The sequence below is a fragment of the Nelumbo nucifera genome, chromosome 5 (assembly GCF_055504915.1).
Source record: "Nelumbo nucifera cultivar China Antique chromosome 5, China Antique-T2T, whole genome shotgun sequence".
NCBI lineage: Eukaryota > Viridiplantae > Streptophyta > Magnoliopsida > Proteales > Nelumbonaceae > Nelumbo > Nelumbo nucifera.
This window is the reverse complement of record NC_142653.1, coordinates 44,575,732-44,595,842: the sequence shown is the minus strand read 5'-3', so window position 1 is coordinate 44,595,842 and position 20,111 is coordinate 44,575,732. Positions and strand designations below refer to the sequence as shown.

The 20,111-nt window shown below is 37.7% G+C and overlaps 1 protein-coding gene across 2 annotated transcripts in view; it reads left to right on the top strand.

Annotated features, from left to right (window-relative positions):
* The first annotated feature begins 553 nt into the window (after nt 1-553).
* The window catches only part of LOC104608503 (threonine--tRNA ligase, mitochondrial 1-like), a 56,050-nt gene continuing 36,492 nt past the window's right edge, over nt 554-20,111 (top strand). For both annotated transcript variants that reach the window (XR_016076212.1, XM_010274517.3), the window contains exons 1-5: nt 554-919; nt 1,695-1,806; nt 2,622-2,747; nt 10,493-10,552; nt 15,595-15,684. Coding sequence is in view for 1 of the 2 variants with exons in the window: in XM_010274517.3 (XP_010272819.1) it covers nt 642-919; nt 1,695-1,806; nt 2,622-2,747; nt 10,493-10,552; nt 15,595-15,684 (666 nt within the window). In the remaining variant the exon portion in view is untranslated. The remainder of the gene's footprint in view (nt 920-1,694; nt 1,807-2,621; nt 2,748-10,492; nt 10,553-15,594; nt 15,685-20,111) is intronic.

Genomic DNA, 20,111 nt, shown 5'->3' with positions numbered 1-20,111 from the left:
GATTTCATTTTTTAGTTTTTCAAAAACCGATGATACCAGCTCAATTCGATAAAGGTCCCACGGTTTGGTAAACCGAACCGTGAGCACCTCTCATTGGTTGCTATTGTTGTGCCACACTGTCACGGGGGTAGTTCTACAGCGGAAGAAACCCGTGCGGCGTCCTGGCCAAGGCAGGCCAGGACAAGCCTTTAAGCCTGCCAAGCGTAGGCAAGGCTAAGCCTGTACTGAACCGTAACAACACTGCCACAGTTGGCTTTGTGGAACGGCACAACCCATAGATTCAGAACCAATTGGCTGAATTAGCTCGTTTCTTTCCATTTTAAAAGCAAAAAACACTAACATGTTTTTCTATTCTATTGATGATCTTTGACTTCCATATAAATATATTTTTTTTACTTTAGTTAGGGTTTGCGATGCGATAGCTGACCGTTGACCCGACCACGGGAAGAAACCGAACAACGTACATTAACATTACTGAAGCATGGTTCATCCAAACGGTTCAACCAATCCTTGCTTCTCAAGACAGTGGTTCAGATCGCTTGACGACCAAGCCTTGTGAGTTGTGTCTCCGACCCAACACAGGCACCACAACTCCCACCCATATAGTCTTCGTGGAACTCTAAGTGGGGAAGTTCCATTTCATGTTCATTTCCCAGTTTCAGTCTCTCTTTTCCTTCTCTTGTAGGCGAACTGTTCCTGCTGCTTCTTGTTACCAGCTAACTGAGGCTTTCTTCGTCCGATTACTCTCTTCCAGTGTCGCACCAGCAATGGTAGAGAAACCGAAGCCCGAGCCCCAGCCAAGTCATGCCAAAGACGAAGCTTATCTTGAATCCGTCATTCAGAAACGTATTCGCCTCTTCGAAGCCATCAAAGCCAAGCAAATCGAGGAGCGGCAACGCATAGGTGGAGAGCCAATTAAGTAAGAATAAAGATCCAAAAATTTTTCTCTCATTTATTTCAGTTCTTCGATTTCATATACTTCGTTTTGAGCTTCTGGTCTGGGTACTATCGGAACACTGTTCGTGTTCTTCAACCTTAAAAATGAATGGAGAAAATGGAGTTTAATTCTAAGCATTACTACGGATTTCAACCGCATTCTACTTGAAAAATACATTTCTTTTGCCATAAAAGTTTTTGAATACCCATCGGATTCCTTATTAAGTATGTTTTTTTTTCATTTTTTCTACTCTTCAACAATTTTCAGTAAAAATCAAGTCTAGGTACTTCATTAGGATGTCTTGTGCAAGTCGCTATCTTGAATTGGACCCATATCACATGAGTCAAGTAGAGATTTATATATGTCTGTGAACATTGGGTGAATGCAAAAGGACTCTTTCCAAGAAGAATAATTTTGTTTATTTGAAAGATGAATTATTTTGTAAATTTTCCATTTGTAGAAGTAGCAGTTTGTGAAGAATTTTAAAGTTTTGGGATCCAAGTTGAAGAATTACCTTGTTGGTTTTAAAGAAAAAACAAATTATATTGTTAGAAAATGGAAATTTGTTTTATGTTTCTAATAAATTTGGGTATCTTTACGTTGTGTAAATTATTGCCTAGTCGTCTTTTGACAATATTGATGTCATTCTTTTCTATTGTTACATTCGATATCCCGCCATCTATTCCCTTTGATTCAAGCATATGTAACTCTGGCAATTGTATTTTTCCTTAACTTCGTTTTTCTTTTGAATTTTCAGGATAACATTGCCGGATGGAACTGTCAAGGAAGGCAAGAAGTGGATATCCTCACCTATGGATATTGCAAGGGACATCTCAAAAAGTTTGGCTGCAAATGCTTTAATATCTCAGGTGGATATTTTTTATTTATTTATTTATTTTTATTTTGGAGAATTTTCCCTTTGGTTTTTCTTTTTATTCATAGGATCCAAATTCCAAATCAAGACACATGAGTCTTATGCTGTAGCAGGTCTTCTTTTTTGTACTATAGTTCAATCAAGGACCAGGTTATACAGTTTTTCTCCTTTTTCTTACATGATCTCCTGCTTTTGTAATAAAATAACTGCTTATTCTGTACTTATGTGGATGTCAGAATATTTGCTCTTACTTATTACACTCTGTTTGATGGGACATGTCACATCTTTAAGCAATTTCTTTCTGATATGAAACCAACATCTCTCTTAAATTAAACATTTGAACTTCCACTCCACCCATTTCATGCTATTAATTTTGAATGGAGCACAGTGGTCAGTTACTGGGTAACAACAAATATATATATATATATATATATATAAATATTTGATAAGTAGATAAATGGTGTTTATATTGTATTGATATCCATCAAAACCTGGGAAGGAACTTAAGATTACAAAAACTTTACAATGGAAGTCTGAAAACCATGTCTATGATATACATGAATTATCCTTTGTACATTGAAAGTTGGATTAAGTATTAGATCCTCTTACTGATTTAATCAAAGGTGAAACCATAAAAAAATCCTCTAAAATCAAGTATCATATACTTGGTAGAAGAACCACCTGGGTATTTGTGTAATTTTTCTGTGCAGTTTTTAAGTTAAGGTAATTTAATGTTCCTTTTTGTTAGATTGTGCAGCTTAGAAGGTTTTATTAATTTGTCTGCCCATTTTGATTTTTCCCGTCATACAGGTCAATGGAACACTTTGGGACATGTTGAGGCCTCTAGAAGGTCACTGTGAACTGAAGTTGTTTACATTTGAGACAGATGAAGGGCGTGACACCTTTTGGCATTCTAGTGCTCACATCCTTGGACAGGTGCTTTAGAAATTTCTTCTTACACATGAATTCAGTTATAGGCAGTGTTTTAAAAATCATCTGGGTCAAACAGGTAAACCCATAATGTCATAAATTATAAATAAAAACATTAAAATATAAATAGAAAAAATGCAGCAAAAAAGAAAAACAGAATACTGCAGAAAAGTTGTGTATTGTCTATAGTATTATATATTCATCATATTAAATAAACAGTGTAAAAATACGAATTATTGTTATTAATGATAGAAATAGCTAAAAATACAGAAAAATGCAGAAAAATAAAAGACTAACAACTTTCTGACCAGCTGATGGGTTGAATAGTTCAATGGTTTGACTGGCTGGTCACTGGGTTGTTTACTTAGTAAATGGTTTTTAGCAAAAAAGGCAGGTCAAAGTATAAAGGGAGTAAGGGACCTAGATTGCCAGCCAGGTGACAGGTTGACTGTCTCATTGATAACAATGGGTTGAAAACCTTGGTTATAAATATATCTCTACAAGTCAGATTTATTTGACCAGGAGATCCTGGGAAATGTTGATTTGGTTAAGATGCAACTGCATTGGGGTATATTGATGCATTCATGTTGAAGCATAATAAATGTATAATTTCTGAGCAAGGAACAACCATACCAGCTGGAAAGTTTAATAATCTGGATGCACTATGGAACTCCAACAACAAAAATTTGCAATACTGAATCTACTATAAGTATGTAGGCTTTTGGGGAATAAGGATAAAAGCACCCCTTGCCATTTCTCTCGAAGAGGCCAGCAGGCCTCAGATAAGCAATAACAAACCAACCGTATTACCAAATCTGAGACCAAAATAGAAAGGCAGCCAAGCTATGATAAATAGCATCCAGGCTGACCTACCTTCATACGACACAACTCAAAACACCAGAAAAGGGCCATTAACCAATAACCAATGTTAGTCCCAGCTATCTGAGGTCTTGGGAGGGTAGGTTTGGTATGGTCCTAACCTTTGGCATTTTTTTGCACAAAGTGGTTTTCTTCAGACTTGAACAAGCAATTTCACAAATGCCAGTCTGAGGTGTTACCATTACTCCAAGAGTTCAATTAATGGCTGCTACCCAACTCAAAATACCAGATAGAAATAAAAACATACCTACTGATTCAATCCTCACCCTAAAGGCCTAAACCATAACCTACACCCCACAAAACAAACTACACCAGAGATTTATAAACATCTATACAGTAACACATATACTCAATATATTTTTTTGATTGTTAGCAGTCAATTTTATTACTTGAAAGAAGAAGAAGATATGTTTACCGTATTACAGGTTTGATGAGAAGAGAAGAAAAGAGAGAGAGAGAAGAAAGAAGGGGTTCGGTGGTGAATGATCTGCTGCCCCATACACTTCTTTATTTATAGCTTTTAGGATCCTTACAAGAATAGGAAATAAACAAAAAAAAGAAACAATAAGGCCAACCTGCCCAACTTAATAGAAATTAGAAACTTCTAATAACAGAAATTAGAAACTACTATAAAAGAAATTAGAAACAACTAGGTGTGGGTATGAAACCATACATGCTAGAGCCTGAGTGTGGGTATGGAACCCCACACTTGTGGCTAACCAACTATTTCCTCACTCCCTCTCAAGTTGGGAGTAGATATTTGTCATGCCCAACTTGCGTAGATCTGTCTCTAATTTGCCTTTTGTGATTGCTTTGGTGAAGAGATCAAGTAACTGCATGTCTGAGGTAATGTAAGGAAAGCATACTTCTTGAGATGCGACTCACTCTTGGATAAAATGTCTGTCAACCTCGATATGCTTAGTCCTGTCATGCTATATTGGGTTGTGGGCAATATTAATTGCAGCTTGATTATCACAATACAACATTGGAGGCTTCTCATAATCAACCTCCAACTCATTAAGCAAGGATCTCAGCCATAACATTTCTGCAACACCATTGGCCATGGATCTGTATTCTGCTTCTGCACTGGAGCGAGCAACAACATTTTGTTTCTTGCTTCTCCAGGAAACAAGATTTCCCCCCACAATGCACAATATCCAAAGGTGGACCTCCTATTATCAACACATCCAGCCCAATCCGCATCTGTATACACTTCTATTTTCATATGACCATTATTCTTGAAGAGTATACCTCTCCCTGGACATCTCTTTAAGTAGGCAATGATCCTTTCTACTGCAAGGAGATGGGTGGTCCTAGGAGAATGCATGTATTGACTGACAACACCAATGGCATAAGAAATATCTGGTCGGGTTAGACAAAGATAAAGAAGTTTCCCAACCAGTGTCCTCAAGGAGTTCTCCACTTTCTGCACTTATCTTATGGTTAGGCTTAATGGGAGTATTAGTAAGTTTCACTCCTAACTTGCCAGTTTCTTCCAATAAGTCTAGAACATACTTCCTATGGAAGATGAAAATGCCATGCTTAGATCGAGCTACCTCAATTCCTAGGAAATAGTGTAATTTTCATAGGTCTTTCACTTCAAATTCCTTGTGAAGGTGTTGTTTAAGGGTTTCAATTTCACTAGTGTCACTTCCTGTTATCACAATGTCATCTACATAGACTGCAAGTAGAGTCAGGGAATGACCTATCTTCTTAAAGAAGAGAGTGATCTGATTGAGCTTGTATGTATCCGAATTTGTCCAAAGCCAGTCTAAACCTATCAAACCAAGCCCTTAGGGATTGTTTCAGCCCGTACAAGGCCTTCTTCAAAAGGCAAACGTTCTTTCCTGCTTCTGTACTATAAAAACTAGGGGGTAACTCTATGTATACTTCCTCTTGCAAGTCTCCGTTGAGGAAGGCATTCTTAACATCCAGTTGAAATAGTGGCCATGAGAAGTTTGCAGCAATGGATAGAAGAACTCTGATAGTGTTCATTTTTGCAACAGGTGCAAAGGTTTCTATATAGTCTATGCCATAAGTTTGTGTGAATCCCTTTGCAACCAATCTAGCCTTATACCTCTCTATAGTACCATCAACATTATATTTCACAGTAAGCTCTCATCAGCATCCAACAGGTTTCTTCCCTTCAAGCTGGTTAATTAGTTCTCATTTGTTGTTCTTGACAAGAGCATCCATCTCTACTTGCATTGCTTCCTTCCATTCAGGTAACAAAAGAGTTTCTTGCACTTTTTCGGGTATAAGAATAGTAGAAATTCTGAGAGACAATTATAGGAAAGGAACTTGGAGATGTAATGGGCAGTGGATGAGGTGCAACAACGCTTCCCTTTACGAATAGCAATTGGAAGATCAAGGTCATCTATTGGTGAAGGATGAACCTCTGTAACAGTGGGATCAACAGTGAGAGCAGTAGTAGTGTCTGGATCTGGAGCTATAGAAGATGTTGGGACTAGCTTGGATTGCTGTTGAGTACGAGAATCAACCTGCCTCCACCACTTTCTGTGATACACTCTCAACTCCTTGCATTTTTGACAACCATCTTCGCAACTCCCCCCCTTAGTAACCGGGACAGGTAAAGGAACTGGCTCATAACTCCTCAAAGAAGGTGACATCCATGGACACAAAGCGCTTCCCTGAAACTGGCACATAATAGCAATATCCCTTTTTGATTTTGTGCGTACCCAAGGAAAATACACTTAGTGGCTTTGGGATCAAACTTGGAGCAATGAGGTCCAAGGACTTGAACAAAACAAGTACACCCAAAAGTTTTGAGGGGAATAGTGAATAAGTCCTTATCTGGATATAGAAGACTGAACGGGGTTTGCATGTTTAGGACCCGTGAAGGAACCTTATTAATGAGGTATATGGCTGTACGGATTGCATCTCCCCAGAAGTATATGGGAACATTGGAGTTGAGCATGATGCTTCTGGCTACCTCTAAAATATGTCTGTTTTTTCTTTCAGCAACCCCATTTTGCTGAGGTGTGTGAGGATAGGTGCTCTGATGAATGATCCCATGATCAAGGAGATAGGATGCCAAGGGTTTTGCAAAGTATTCCTTGGCATTATCAAATCTAAGAATCTTGATATTGGTTTCAAATTGAGTTAGGATCATCTGATGGAAAGCTTGGGTCAAAGAGGGGACCTCATCTTGAGATTGCATAAGATAAACCCATGAAAAACGGGTATAGTCATCAACAAATAATGAGAAATATCTGTACCCCCCATGGTGGGAGTATGGTAGGGCCACCAAACATCGGTATGCACAATCTCAAAAGGAAGGTTGCTTCTTTTTTTACTTAAAGGATAAGATGATCTACTATGTTTTGCAAGTTCACAACTTTCACATTTTAACCCAGACACTTCTACTGACTCAAACAAGTTTGGAAAAAGACTCTTTAAAGACCCAAAAGATAAATGACCTAAGCGGTTGTGCCAAAGCATAGTTTTACTATAAGACTGAGAAACGAACAATTTCCTTGCTTCACTTTGCTCCCCCTGTGAATGTTCCAGCAGGTAGACTCCATTCATCTCAGAACCAATCCCAATCGCCTTCTTCGTTTCCAGATCCTGAAAAATACATCGATCAGGGAAAAAAAGTTACCGAACAGTTTTGATTTTTAGTAATACTACTAATTGAAAGTAAGTTAGCACTGAGCTTTGGAACATGCAAAACTGAGGATAGGGTGATGGTATCTGATAATCTGATGTCTCCCTTGCCAGAAATTGGTACAAGAGAGCCATCGGTAATAGAAACTTTAGCTCTGCTAGGGGATAAAAAATAGGTGCTAAATAGAGTAGATATGCTGGTCATATGATCTGAAGCACTTGAATCTATTACCTAGGAAGGTCTAGTATTACCTGGGACAGAAGCATGACAAGTAGTAGCTCTTGTACCTGTATGAGCAAGGGCTGAAGTATAGGCTGTTGAGTTGATATAGGCTGAGCTGAATTACTAAATTCATTTTCTAGCTGAGTCAGAGCAGCTCGGACTGCAACTAGGGTATCTAGAGGAGTGCCTCTTGTGCCTGATGAAGTTGTACTATCAATGTTGACAACCATATTAGCATTCCCTTTCTTATTTCTGAGCTTTGCTAGAACTAGATGAGGGTGCAACTTCCAACAGGTGTCCTTAGTATGTTTAGGTTTCTTGCAGTGTTCACATACTAAGTCCTTCTTTGCTTCTTTCTTCTCTTTATCCCCCCCAGATTTAGGTCTAGCTTCTACCAAGGCTGATTCGAAGGGCTGTTGCTGCAACATAACCTTTCTCCTAGTTTCTTCACTATACATTAGGGAATAGGCTTGTGACAAAGTCACACTATCTCTTATTAACAACTGTTGTCTCACAATATCATATTCAAAGTTCAGACCAGCTAGGATCTCAAAAACTCTGTTAGTTTCAACCTGCTTTCTATATGTTTGTGCATCTTTCTGACTCTCCCACTCAATTGTTTCAAGATGGTCAATTTCATGCCACAGGGATTTTAAGGTTGAAAAGTAAACAGAGACCTGCTTCTCTCCTTGCCTTAGATTTTTAACCTCACATTTTAGCTCATAAATCCTAGCAACATAAGAGGCTGAGAGTAGGCTTCCTTCATAACATCCCATATTTCCTTAACTGTTTTGGCCCACAAGTAGTTTCGGCTGATGTGGCTACATAGAGTTGCACAGCCATGTCATCACCAAAAAATTCTCTTGGACCCCCCTAGCATCAGTAGGGCCCTCCTTGGAGGGTTCCTTCACATCCCCTAGCAAGATGTTCAATTTTCCTCTACCCCCAATAGCCATCATGGCTGATTGGGCCCATTCCAAGTAGTTTGATCCATCAAACTTAACAGTTGTAATCTGAAAGGTGTTTTCAGTCATGTTATCTGAACCACCAGTCCCAAAAGCACCTTCCCCTTGGTTCTTGTACTCCATTCTAAGTTAAGAAGAGGCTTTAAACTAGTGTGACAAGAAAAAGCTGTATTTCAAGGCTGATAATAGCCAACTTTATGAAGAAAAAAGGCCAGAAAACTGATTGCTACCTTTAGTCTTCAAACTTGATCAATCGACTACTGTCAGCACCTTTGATCAAAGAACCAAGAAATCGACACCTCCAATCTTGATCAAGAATCGATCTTGATCACTCAATTCCTGCCTGATTCTTCCTGATTACAAGAAGCTCTCTCCAATCTTAGGACAGCTGCTAAAGCCTTCTTGCAACCTCCAAGAATCAGCCAAAATAAGATCTTTCTGAACTTTCAGCCCTAAGCAATTCTCATGTGGTCGTCTGAATTAAATCCGAAACCTGAGATCTAAGAAGAAGATGAAGAACTGTTTACTGTATTACGGGTTTGAAGAGAAGAAGAAGAAAGAGAGAGAGAGATAGAGGAGAAAAGAAAGAAGGGGTTCGGTGGTGAATGATCTGCCGTCCCATACACTTCTTTATTTATAGCTTTTAGGATCCTTACAAGAATAGGAAATAAAAAAAAAAAGAAACAATAAGGCCAGCCTGCCCAACTTAACAGAAATTAGAAACTAATAAAAGAAATTAGAAACAACTAGGTGTGGGTATGAAACCACACACACTAGAACCTGAGTGTGGGTATGGAACCCCACACTCGTGGCTAACCAACTATTTCCTCATTATTAATTATAGAAAGAGAATGTGTGTAAGAATACAATACAGTGCTTCCCTCTCTTGGGATCCATTGAACCTGAACTCTCAACTCTCTTACCAGCTTTCAGATATTCCATAATAGATTCTTATATTTCCATGGGCCTGATATCCCTTAATATGTATATTCTTATATTTCTTGATGGCACATGTAATTGCTGTTTTAGATCAGTCAGCCATTTCTGGGACTGATCTCAGCCTCCTGTGTGTATCTTTTTCTTAATAAATATTACTTTACCTTTTCCAAAAAAAAATATTCGATATTGGTCATTGCATATATTCAAGATATTGATAAAAAAACTACATAAATTGATAAGAAAAACCTTTTTAAAAAAATAATATTGATAAAAAACTACATAAATTGGCCATTGCAATGCGTCTACTTCTAAAAGTGAAGGGTCAGATATATATGCATATGCATGTAAAGTTGTAAATGTCTAATCATTCATTGAGAATGAGAGAATCATCATTATTCCCATGCAGATAAGTTTGTAGCCTCAAGTTTCTTGTTTTTTGTCTAATTTTTTATAAATGCAATAGCAATATAATAATTAGTACCGTGAACTCTTGGATGATGATCAGAAAGGAGTTCAGGGAAGTGCCTTTTCCTCTTGTTCTGTCTTATTCCTTTTTTTTTCCCTTTTTTTTCCCTCTGTATGTGCAACAGTGAAAATTGATTGCTTTACTTTAACTTTCTTAAGATCCTTTTTGTCCTATGTATAGCTTCTTACTGTACACGGTCTCTACTTTGTATATGTTGCTTTTATGACTAGATTAACAATGTCACTCAACCTTGTTTTGAAAAAAAAATGATTTGTTAGTTTTCCCCCTTCTCCCATGAAAAATGTTTAATGCAAGCAATCATACCTTTGACTTTAGCAAGCTCATGTTCTTTCTAACTAGATATTGGAGTCAGATCCGTGGGATTACAAGGATTTCAAATCAGAGGCCAACACCCTAATGAGCACTTCCACAAGTTTGATATCTTGTTCTCATGTTATAGATGTCAAGTTTGGATGAGAACTTGCTTGCATATATACTGCACCATATTTTGGTCTTAAGTTCTGTTAGCTTTTCTAATTTCTATTGCCAACTTGATTAAGTTCTTTATTTGATAATTAATTTCCTTTTGCTACTGCTTGTTTTTACCTTGAGATTTCTTGGTTTAATTGGATTTATCTTCTCTTGATTACAGTCCCTTGAGATGGAGTATGGATGCAAGCTATGCATTGGACCCTGCACCACAAGGGGGGAGGTAATGACATAACTTTGCTAGGAATTGGAAAGATAATTTGGGGGGGGGGATAATTTTTCCCTTTTTGGAGCTTAGTTCTTTGTTTAAGGCACTCATTGTCTTTTTCTCTTCTAAATATTTAAGCATCAGAATTTTTTTCTCTACTTAATGATTAAGAAATTGATGTAATAAATCTATAGCAGCATTTGGTCCTAAATCTGATTATTTATTATTTAGTTTTTTGTTATTGTCCTGTGGATTTTGAGTTGTATTACTTGTTATGCTGTTATATTTGTTTGCTTTTATTTGAAGTATTGTCCATATCTTTTGAAGCAGAAGATATCTTTTTTTTTTGATGAACAAAGATAGTTTTATTACTTCAAAAGATAATGGAGATCTCATACAACAGCCTGTGGAGAGGCACGAACTGCAGCTTCTCTCAACTGATTACAAAGAAACTTAAAAAGGAAAAGATAAGCATTACAGCTGAGCCCAAAACAGAACTTCCCTATTTGTCCCTTGCTTAGCTAAGCCATCAGCCAAAGCATTTGCTTACCTCCCCACCCATCATGTACTAACAGACATATTCCTTGTCAGCCACTTAAAATTTTTTGACTTCATTTCTGTAGCACCATATAGTTTCCTCAGGGTTCTACAACCACCCCACCACCACCTTGGAGTCCCCTTCTATAACAAGCTATCCTACTCCTAATTGATTTGCAAGTTGCACTCCTTGTATGGCTGCTAATAGTTCTGCTCTGCCTGAATCCCCAAATACCAAAGGACCTGAATAGAGAAGTACAATATCTCCAGCCCCATTTCTCAAGACCCCTCCCATTCCAGAGTGCCCTGGATTGCCCTGACTACTCCCATGAAAATTCAGGCGGTGGAGTCCATTTGTAGTTGCCTTAGTCTTCCTATAAGAGCACCTTGCTATTGCTAGCCAATTTCTCCATAAGTCTGAAAAGGAAAAGTGATGGAAAGCAGAAGATATCTTTTGAACCCATTCTTTTGAATTTCTGCTATAATTAATCCCTTAGGTGCAGTCACTGTTATTAGGCAGGAAAACACTGAAGAACTTCAGCTAAGGAAAACTCTCCATACATGAAATCTTATATGGAGCCTTGCCCAGCTCTTGTTTAAGGACAAGAGTGGAGATACATGTGATCCTTACAGTTTGGTCCATGTGGAATCAAGTCAAGAAATTAAAAGGATAATTAACAATGAGATATCAACCAGGCTAAACTATAAACCCAAGGACTGTTGCACTCCTTAATGATTTCAGTTGCATAAACCACCCCACTCCTAAATTCTCTAGATTTTTTTATCAGGAATTGCAACAATTTTATTAGTATGTAAAAAATGGTATATGCATAATGGAGTTCTAGAAACTCCCTTCAATTAGCCTAGTCCTACTAGCTACCCAACTGTTTTCCATACAGATCCCCCAAGGGACCAACCCCCAGAAAACTTGATTCCTAATGACTCCCTGTTGGTAGACGTAGGTATCCATTGTTTTGATTATCCATCTACCAAATTGTTGGTAGACGTAGGTATCCATTTGAACTTTTATTTAAAAGGTGCGCCTAGGTGCTTAGGCAGGCGCATTTTAAGGTATATGCTTCGCCTAGGCCCCATGTGCAACACTTTCAAAATGCGAGTGCTTGGTGTGCCTTGCACTTCAGCCCATATGTGCGCCTTTTTTTATTTATTTTTCCACTTTTTGTTCTTTTTTGAACCTAGCGGCAAGCCTAAAGAAGTCCATGTTAGGGTCTTAACTTCTTAATCCTTACACAAAAAATGATTTTATAATTTTAATTGCCTTTTTTAGTAAGACATTTTATTAGGATGAATATACAACATTTGCTCGCTCACCAAAGCTCCAAGAACTCCCTATTTGCTAATATTGCGTTCATTCATTCATCCTAATAAATTATCTTCTTAAAAGGCAATTAAAATTATAAAATCATTTTTTGTGTAAGGATTAAGAATTTAAGACCCTAACATGGACTTCTTGGGCTTGCCTCGAGGGGCTTGGTACAAAGGCGGTTTGTAGAATCAAGAATGCAAGATGTTTTACATTACATTAGCTATTTGAAGTAATGCAATTGAAAAAAAAGAGTGGTGTTTTACACGTTTGAAAATGTTTTATATGTTTGATTTTATTTTTAAATTTTAATTTGGATATGCTTGACATGTTATGTTTATGTATTTTTAAAACATTTGTTTTTAAATTTAAGTTTATATTTTTTATTAATATTATGTTTAATTTTTAATTTTTTGGCTTTTTTTTTGTATTTTTGCGCCTTGCTTCGAAGAGGCACACACCTTATGCCTCAGGCACAAATTGCCCCTTGTGCTTTTTTCGTGCCTTGCACTTTTAAAACACTGCATTTGCAACATGTTCTAGAATCTAGCTCCTCTTCCTCCTGTCTTATTTCCCTCATGGTTCTTTTATAAACCTAAAAACCTGTATTAATTTTCTTAACCATCCCATGACTGTTTGATTCTCTCACTTTCCAATTGTGATTGTTGAGAGGTTTACTTGGCTAACCTCAAACCATGCAGCACAGTCATCAGTTCAGCTCTTGTATGATTCTGCAGAAAATTTTAGAAGGAACCAAATTCCAAGATATAAAGCTCCATTCTACAAAACCCTCTCATGGACAATCCTGAACAAACAATGCTAGGTTTGCTCTAGAATCACCTAATGCCTTTTTTTTTGATGATTAACAGCAATACTTTATTAAAAAAAATTCAAAGAATGGATCATATACATAGTATGCGGTATGCAAAGCATCCCAAAAAAGTGTACGGCTGACTACACCCCATATTTAATTACATCCCATCTGTGCCCAAAATAGTTGAGATCTACTCACCCCTTGCTTGGCTAATGAATCCGTCAAACTATATTGGCTGATCTTGGAACCAATGAAAAACTTGATTCCATTTCTGCTGGCTAAGTGCTTTATCTCCCTCATGACATGTTGGTATTGCCAAGTCCTTGGCGGTTTATTTTATCCACCCCACCACTAGTTTGGAGTCCCCTTCTACCACTACATTCTTAAATCCCAATCGTCTCTATAGTCCCTAATCACGGTCCTTGCAGTACTGCTAATAAGTCAGCTCTATCAGAATTCTCATGACTGATTGGTCCTTAGTAGATAGCTAGTATTTCTCCTTAATTTCGGTATGCACCTCCTACACCCGATGGTCCCAGATTACCAGTGCTGCACCCATCATAGTTCAGCTTAAATTGGGTTCTCCTTGGTGGTAACCATTGAATTTGGGCTTTTCTCCTTGCTGTAGATGTTTCGGCTACCCAGTCTCATCTTCCCAATACGTCTTCTATAGAGAAAATGTGCAAACATGTCCAATGTCTTTATCCAATGCACAACCTTAACCACAAGATCCACAACATTCTAATAATTATTTCCTTAGTTTCTTCCCTTTCCCTTTGACTATTCTTTTATTTCTTTCTTTCCATACTGTCCATAGATGGCTGTGTTAATCTTCAAATGAAATACCTCCAAACAAAAAAGCCTTTTTGGGTAGAAGGTCCATTCCAGATTTCTTTCATCGAAAATTGATGTATTAAACCAGTGGGTGAGGTCCAGACAATGAAGTAGGAAGTGCATGAAAAAGTGCCCGAGGGATTGACATCCCATTCTCTGTGGTTTATAGAAGACAACTCAAGATACACCTTCTCAAGAATTTTCAACAAGGCCAAACTGTTAGGAACTTCACAATCTCTTAGATCCCTTCTAAAACCCAGGTTCCAGTTTGAGTTGGGGGATTGCGTAGAGATTTGGGAACCTGTCCTTCAAAGGACAAGACTCAACTCAAATATTCTCTAAAAAATTTACCCTATGACCATTGCAAAAATTATACCTGATGTGGTTTAAGAGGACAGGGCAGATGGAGGGGATTGCTTTCCGTGGGGAGTTTAAAGTATCTCTAGCATTCAAGCCAGCATCCCATCCATTAATCATTTTTCCACGAATATTCATTACCACTTTTTGTCACAATTTGTCCTCGTTCAGAGGTAGTCAAAAAAGCCATTTCCCAAGCAAGAAATGACCTAATGCTTGATAGAGTGGGAGTGTGGGACCTATATTTTTAGAGAAGTTGCAGAGTATAAAGAGGTGGGGGATTGGCTTGTTGCCCATTTAGCAAAGGGAGGACAAGTCTTGGATATCTCTCTATCTATGTCTTGATGTTTTTTGATCCTAATAGTTTGGGGACCTAAAAAAGAGGACAAGTTCTTAGTGCAATACTCTACATTAATCTCTCAAAAAAAGTTTGCGGACCTAAAAAGAACCTCTGTTTTTTTATGCTTCCTTGCAACTTATGTGACTCCTTATTTTATTTTATTTTTCTGAATGAGAGTGGTTGTTTACTACAAGGATGGCCGATTTCTCAGGTTTCTATTCCAGGAACTTCTTCTTGCATTACTTTGTACTTAATCTTTTTTACTTTTTTAATAAGAAACCTCTGATAATTTACTAACCACTAGAAAAAAGTTATGGAGTTTGACTGGATTAGAATGATTATGCACTAATATTTTTTGAACCTTTTTCACATGGTCAAGTTCCATGGAGCGCCTAATATTGTATTAGATTGCATATTTGTTTTCATGTATGTTATCAATTGATGATTCTAAAGTGCTTGGCATTGATGAGGTTTCAATTTCAAATTTAAGAGTGGACAAGCTATCTTGAAGCTCTACCCATTGCATGTGTGCCATCTTTTACATGTGGTCGAGGTTTTGATATAATGACATAACCTTTATTTTAGGAAGAATGCTGCTCTATGTGTAAAGGCTAAAGTTTCAAGATAAGAAGTTAGAAAATGGCCTTAACTGATACTGGCCTATGTGTTTGTTCTTGTTGTGTTGTGAATTCTCTTGCTTTGGATTTCTGTATCTAATACAAGAGTGTCCTATATGCATGTTTAACAGCTTTGCCTTTGTCTGCACAGATATTTGCTACATTTCTTTTTAGTGGGAATTTCAATCATATTTCAGCAAGCTTCTTACAAGATGATTTAATGCCTATTCACAGGGTTTCTATTATGATGCATTTTATGGTGATCTAGGATTGAATGAAGACCATTTCAAACAAATTGAAGCAGGGGCAATGAAAGCAGTTGCGGTACTGTCACTTTTCTCCCCTCAAGAAAGCTAGCTTTTGTGCTCATCTGGTCATATGGCAGTGTTTTTAAAATTAAGTATTTGTTTTGATTGTTTTAGTTGTTAGGAAGGTTCATTGGACTGCTCATTTGAGAAGATCTAAATGCCTTCATATTGCTGTAGGACCCAAACATTTTATTATTTCCTTTGTTTCATATATATACATACACATGCATGCATCCATCATACATGTACATATGCAGTGCACACTACAATTTCTAAAGTTATTGAAGTGTCTTTTTGAAGGACACCATTTTATTTGTCTTGTACCATAGTAACCCATCAAGAATCTAATCCAGTTTATCTGTCACACTAAGATGCTATTAAAGTTAAAATCACTTTCTTTTTCCTGCGGTAGCTTATATTAACGTGCTCGTAGTCCTTGTTTAATTGGCTTCTAACTGAAATGATTAATATGACTGAAAAATACAAGTTTGCTGCTCATCATTATTTATTTATTTATTTATAGAATTCAGCAATGTAAATATTTGTGTGGACATGATAAAGATCTGTTACCTAGACTATTCAGAATTTCAAGTTGTAAACGTACCTCTATAAAGAAATGAATAAATTTAGGAAAACATAATTTACTATCTTCAGATGCTACATTCTATTCTGAATGACATGGTTTTAAGCTGTCCCATTAAAATATTACATTGACCCATGGGGCGTCTCAAAGAACAGAAGAGGTTAAGTTAAAAAAAAATAGAAGACTCACATGTTGTGGAACTAGCAATACTTCTTCTTCTGGCCTTGAATTTCAGTTGTCCAATACCTCTTCTATCACTCTAATGGATGTTTGAGGGACCAATAGGTCATGCAACCTATTCAATGAGTAACTTATTACAAAAATATGTTTTAAAGAACTGAAAACTTAGGGGATGTTTGACAATGTGAATGTTTTTGTTTACACTTGTTTTCAAAATTGCTATCTTAGCCAAAAAGACATTCTCTAACTTTTTTATTTTCATATTGATGTGTGAAAACAAGATGATTTTATTTCCAAAAAACAAATCAAAATTATGTTTTCTAAAACAAAAATAAAATTTCAGTCTTCAAATATTTGAAGACAAAAAACACATAAACAACCACGAACATGTTTCTGTGCTTTTGTTTTGAGAAACAATCTGTTTTTAAACCAGATGATTTTGATTTGGTTTTGAAATTGGCAACAAGTTGATTTGCATGAAGGGAGGAAAGGAAGAAGGAAGGGGAGTCAATAAGCAAAGGGTCAGGTCTAAGTTGATTTGCGTTAAGATAATAAGTTGGAATGTAAGTGGTTCAGGAAGATCAAGAAAAAGAAGAACAATCAGAGAGCTATGGAGGAAAGAGAAGCCAGATATAGTAAATCAAAACTGTCTGATGTGGATAGAAGGTAGGCAAGAAGTATTTGGGCAGCTAGAGGAATAAGTTGGGCCTTCTTACAATCATGGGGGTCTTTGGGGGGAATCATCACATTTTAGAGAAATGAAAATTTGGAGTGCTTGGAGGAATTGATTGGAAATATCTCGGTTTCGGTCAAATTGAAGAGGAAAGAAGATGGGTTAGTCTGGGTTCTAAATAATGTATATGGGCCCTCTTCTTATAGGGAGAGGGAGGGTTTGTGGGAGGAATTAGTAGAAATAGAGGTCTTTGGCAGGGTCCATGGTGCTTGTGAGGAGATTTTACTGTGATTAGATTCTTACATGAAACAAACAATCCTAGCCATAGTATTACCTTGTGTGTGAGAAAATTCAATCAGTCTGTGGATTATAATGAGCTGTGGGAGCTGCCTTTGTTACAAGCAAATTTTACCTGGTCAAACTTTCAAGAGGCACCCATATGTTGCAAACCAGATAGATTTCTTTTCTCTTCAGATTGGGAGGAAGGTTGGAGGGGGATGGTAGCTAGAGCCCTGTTGGGAACCATGTTGGATCACTGCCCAATTAGACTGTCCCAAGAAAGAGTAGGAGGAGGCCCTTGTCCTTTTAGATTTGACAATATGCGGTTACTTCATTGTGACTCAAAGTGAGAGTTGTGGGAGGAGGATCAGGTGGAGTTTAGGTGGAAGGGTTATCACAAGAAGCTATAAAGGCTGAAGGTTAGGATCAAGGGTGGAACAAGGAGTTTTTTTTTTTTTTTTTTGTCAGAATAGAGGAAAGAAAGGATTGGGTTGCATACATGATATGGGATTTTGATGGGTTGGAAGGGGAAAGAGGTTTAGGGCTGGAAGAAAGGTGGAGGTTAAAACAGGAATTGGAAGAGATCTTGCTAAAAGAGGAAATTAGCTGGAGACAAAAATCTAGGCATAGATGGCTAAAAGAAGAAGGTGGCAATACAAGTTTCTTCCACTTGGTAGAAAATGGTAGGAAAAGGAGAAATACTATTGCCCAATTAGAATGGAATGGACAAGTTTTATCCAGGGAAGAGGATATAGCACAAGCCTTTTGTGGACCACTCAAAGCAATATATGCTGGCCCGGGTAGAGTGAGAGAGTTTAGAACACTTTGTTTGGAGGAGTGGACCTAGGGAGCAGATTGATGCTTTGGAGAAAAACTTTGAAGTCCAGGAGGTAAAAGAAACCATTTTCTCTATGGAGATGTCTAAAGCTCCTGGTCCAAATGGTTTCACGATGACTTTTTACCAAGATTGTTGGTGCTGATCTTTTGGAGGTTTTTGCTGACTTTTTTGAGAGGGGAAATTTTAACTCAGGAGCTAATGCGACGCTTATTGCTTTATTTCCTAAGAAGGAGGATGCAAACCAACCAAAGGACTTTAGACCCATTAGCCTAGTGGGAAGTTTGTACAAAACAAGGTGCCTTTGTTTTTGGGAGAAATAATTGATCAAATCCTTATTGTTAATGAGTGTGTGGATTACAAGAGGAGGAGAAAGGAAGAAGGCTTGGTTTGTAAGTTGGATTTGGAGAAAGCTTATGACTTGGTGGACTTGGAGTTCTTACTAGAAATCTTGAGACAAAGGGGTTTTGGAGTGAGATGGTGTAAAAGGATTAAGGGTTCCATATCCTCCTGTCACTATTCTATCTTGGTTAATGGAATAGTTAGGGATTTTTTTTTCTAACTAGAAGGGCCTCCAACAAGGAGGTCCTCTTTCCCCTTTCCTCTTCACCTTAGTAGCTGGCATCCTGAGTGATTTGATCTTAAAGGCTGATGCTAATAATCTCATTAAAGGTTGGAGAGTTGGGAGGGAAGGTGTGGTGGTTACACATTTACAATTTCTGAATGATCTTGTTGTTTTTTGTGAAGGGGAGAGGAAGGAAATGATCAATCTGAACTTCTGAAGAGGGTGGTAACCCATTTTGAAAGGATCTCTAATCTCAAAAATAAACTGGGGTAAGAGTTGTGTAGCAGGAGTAAATAAAGAGGGGGAAGAAGTGGAAAACCTTGCTAGGTTGTTGGGTTGTGAGGTAGGGGACTGGTCGTTACTTGGCATTACTGTTGGGGGGGGGGGACCCTAACTTTGAAAGCTCATGGTACCAAGTTCTGGAAAGATTCCCAAAGAGGCTTGCAGGGTGGAAATGAAATTATATCTCTTTAGGGGGAAAAATTACCTTGATAAAGTCAACCTTGAGTAACTTGCCAGTCTATTTCTTATCTACCTTCAAAATCCCTACTAGAGTGGCTAACCAATTGGAGAAAATGATGAGGGAGTTCCTGTGAGAGCCAGGGGGCACAAAGAAAGACCACTTGTATTTTCTAATCCCCAGATATACTATTAAAAAAATCCAAATGACCCAGACAACGTAGTGTGGGCTTTTGACTCCCTACTCCCTAGGGGAATTTTGTTGTTCCTCTGTTTTGGAAGCCTTAAATGATAGTCTCCTTTCCCCTCTGTTTTTGCCAAGTGATCTTTCAGATCACTACCTCTGTTGCTTTGCCAAGTGATCTTTTAGATCACCACCTCTGTTGCTGTCAGTCCCTGTTGTATTTTCTAATCCCCAGTTGTACTATTAAAAAAGACCCAAATGACCCAGACAACATAGTGTGGGCTTTTGACTCCCTATTTGGGGAATTTTGTTGTTCCTCTGTTTTGGAAGCCTTAAATGATAGTCCCCTTCCCCTCTGTTTTTTCTCCTGTAAATCTTGAATTATCTTGATTATCTACATCTCTTGCATTCTGGCTAGCTGCTTCAATATCCAATCTGTCCTCTCTACACATCAAAGGCATAGGGAATTTCTTTTCCAATTTCCCAAAAGTCTTCCTTGCATATTCCTCGTCTTCGATAAAGTGTAATCCCAGAACTTTACTCATCTCCATCTCCTTATCCACCACAATTTCCACATCTATTGTTCTCCCCAGCTTATGAGTTTTATCCATGATAAAATCTTTCTCAGATGATTCACTTATATCATCATTTTCAGCTCCAGCCTCAACTAGTGGTATATTAGATG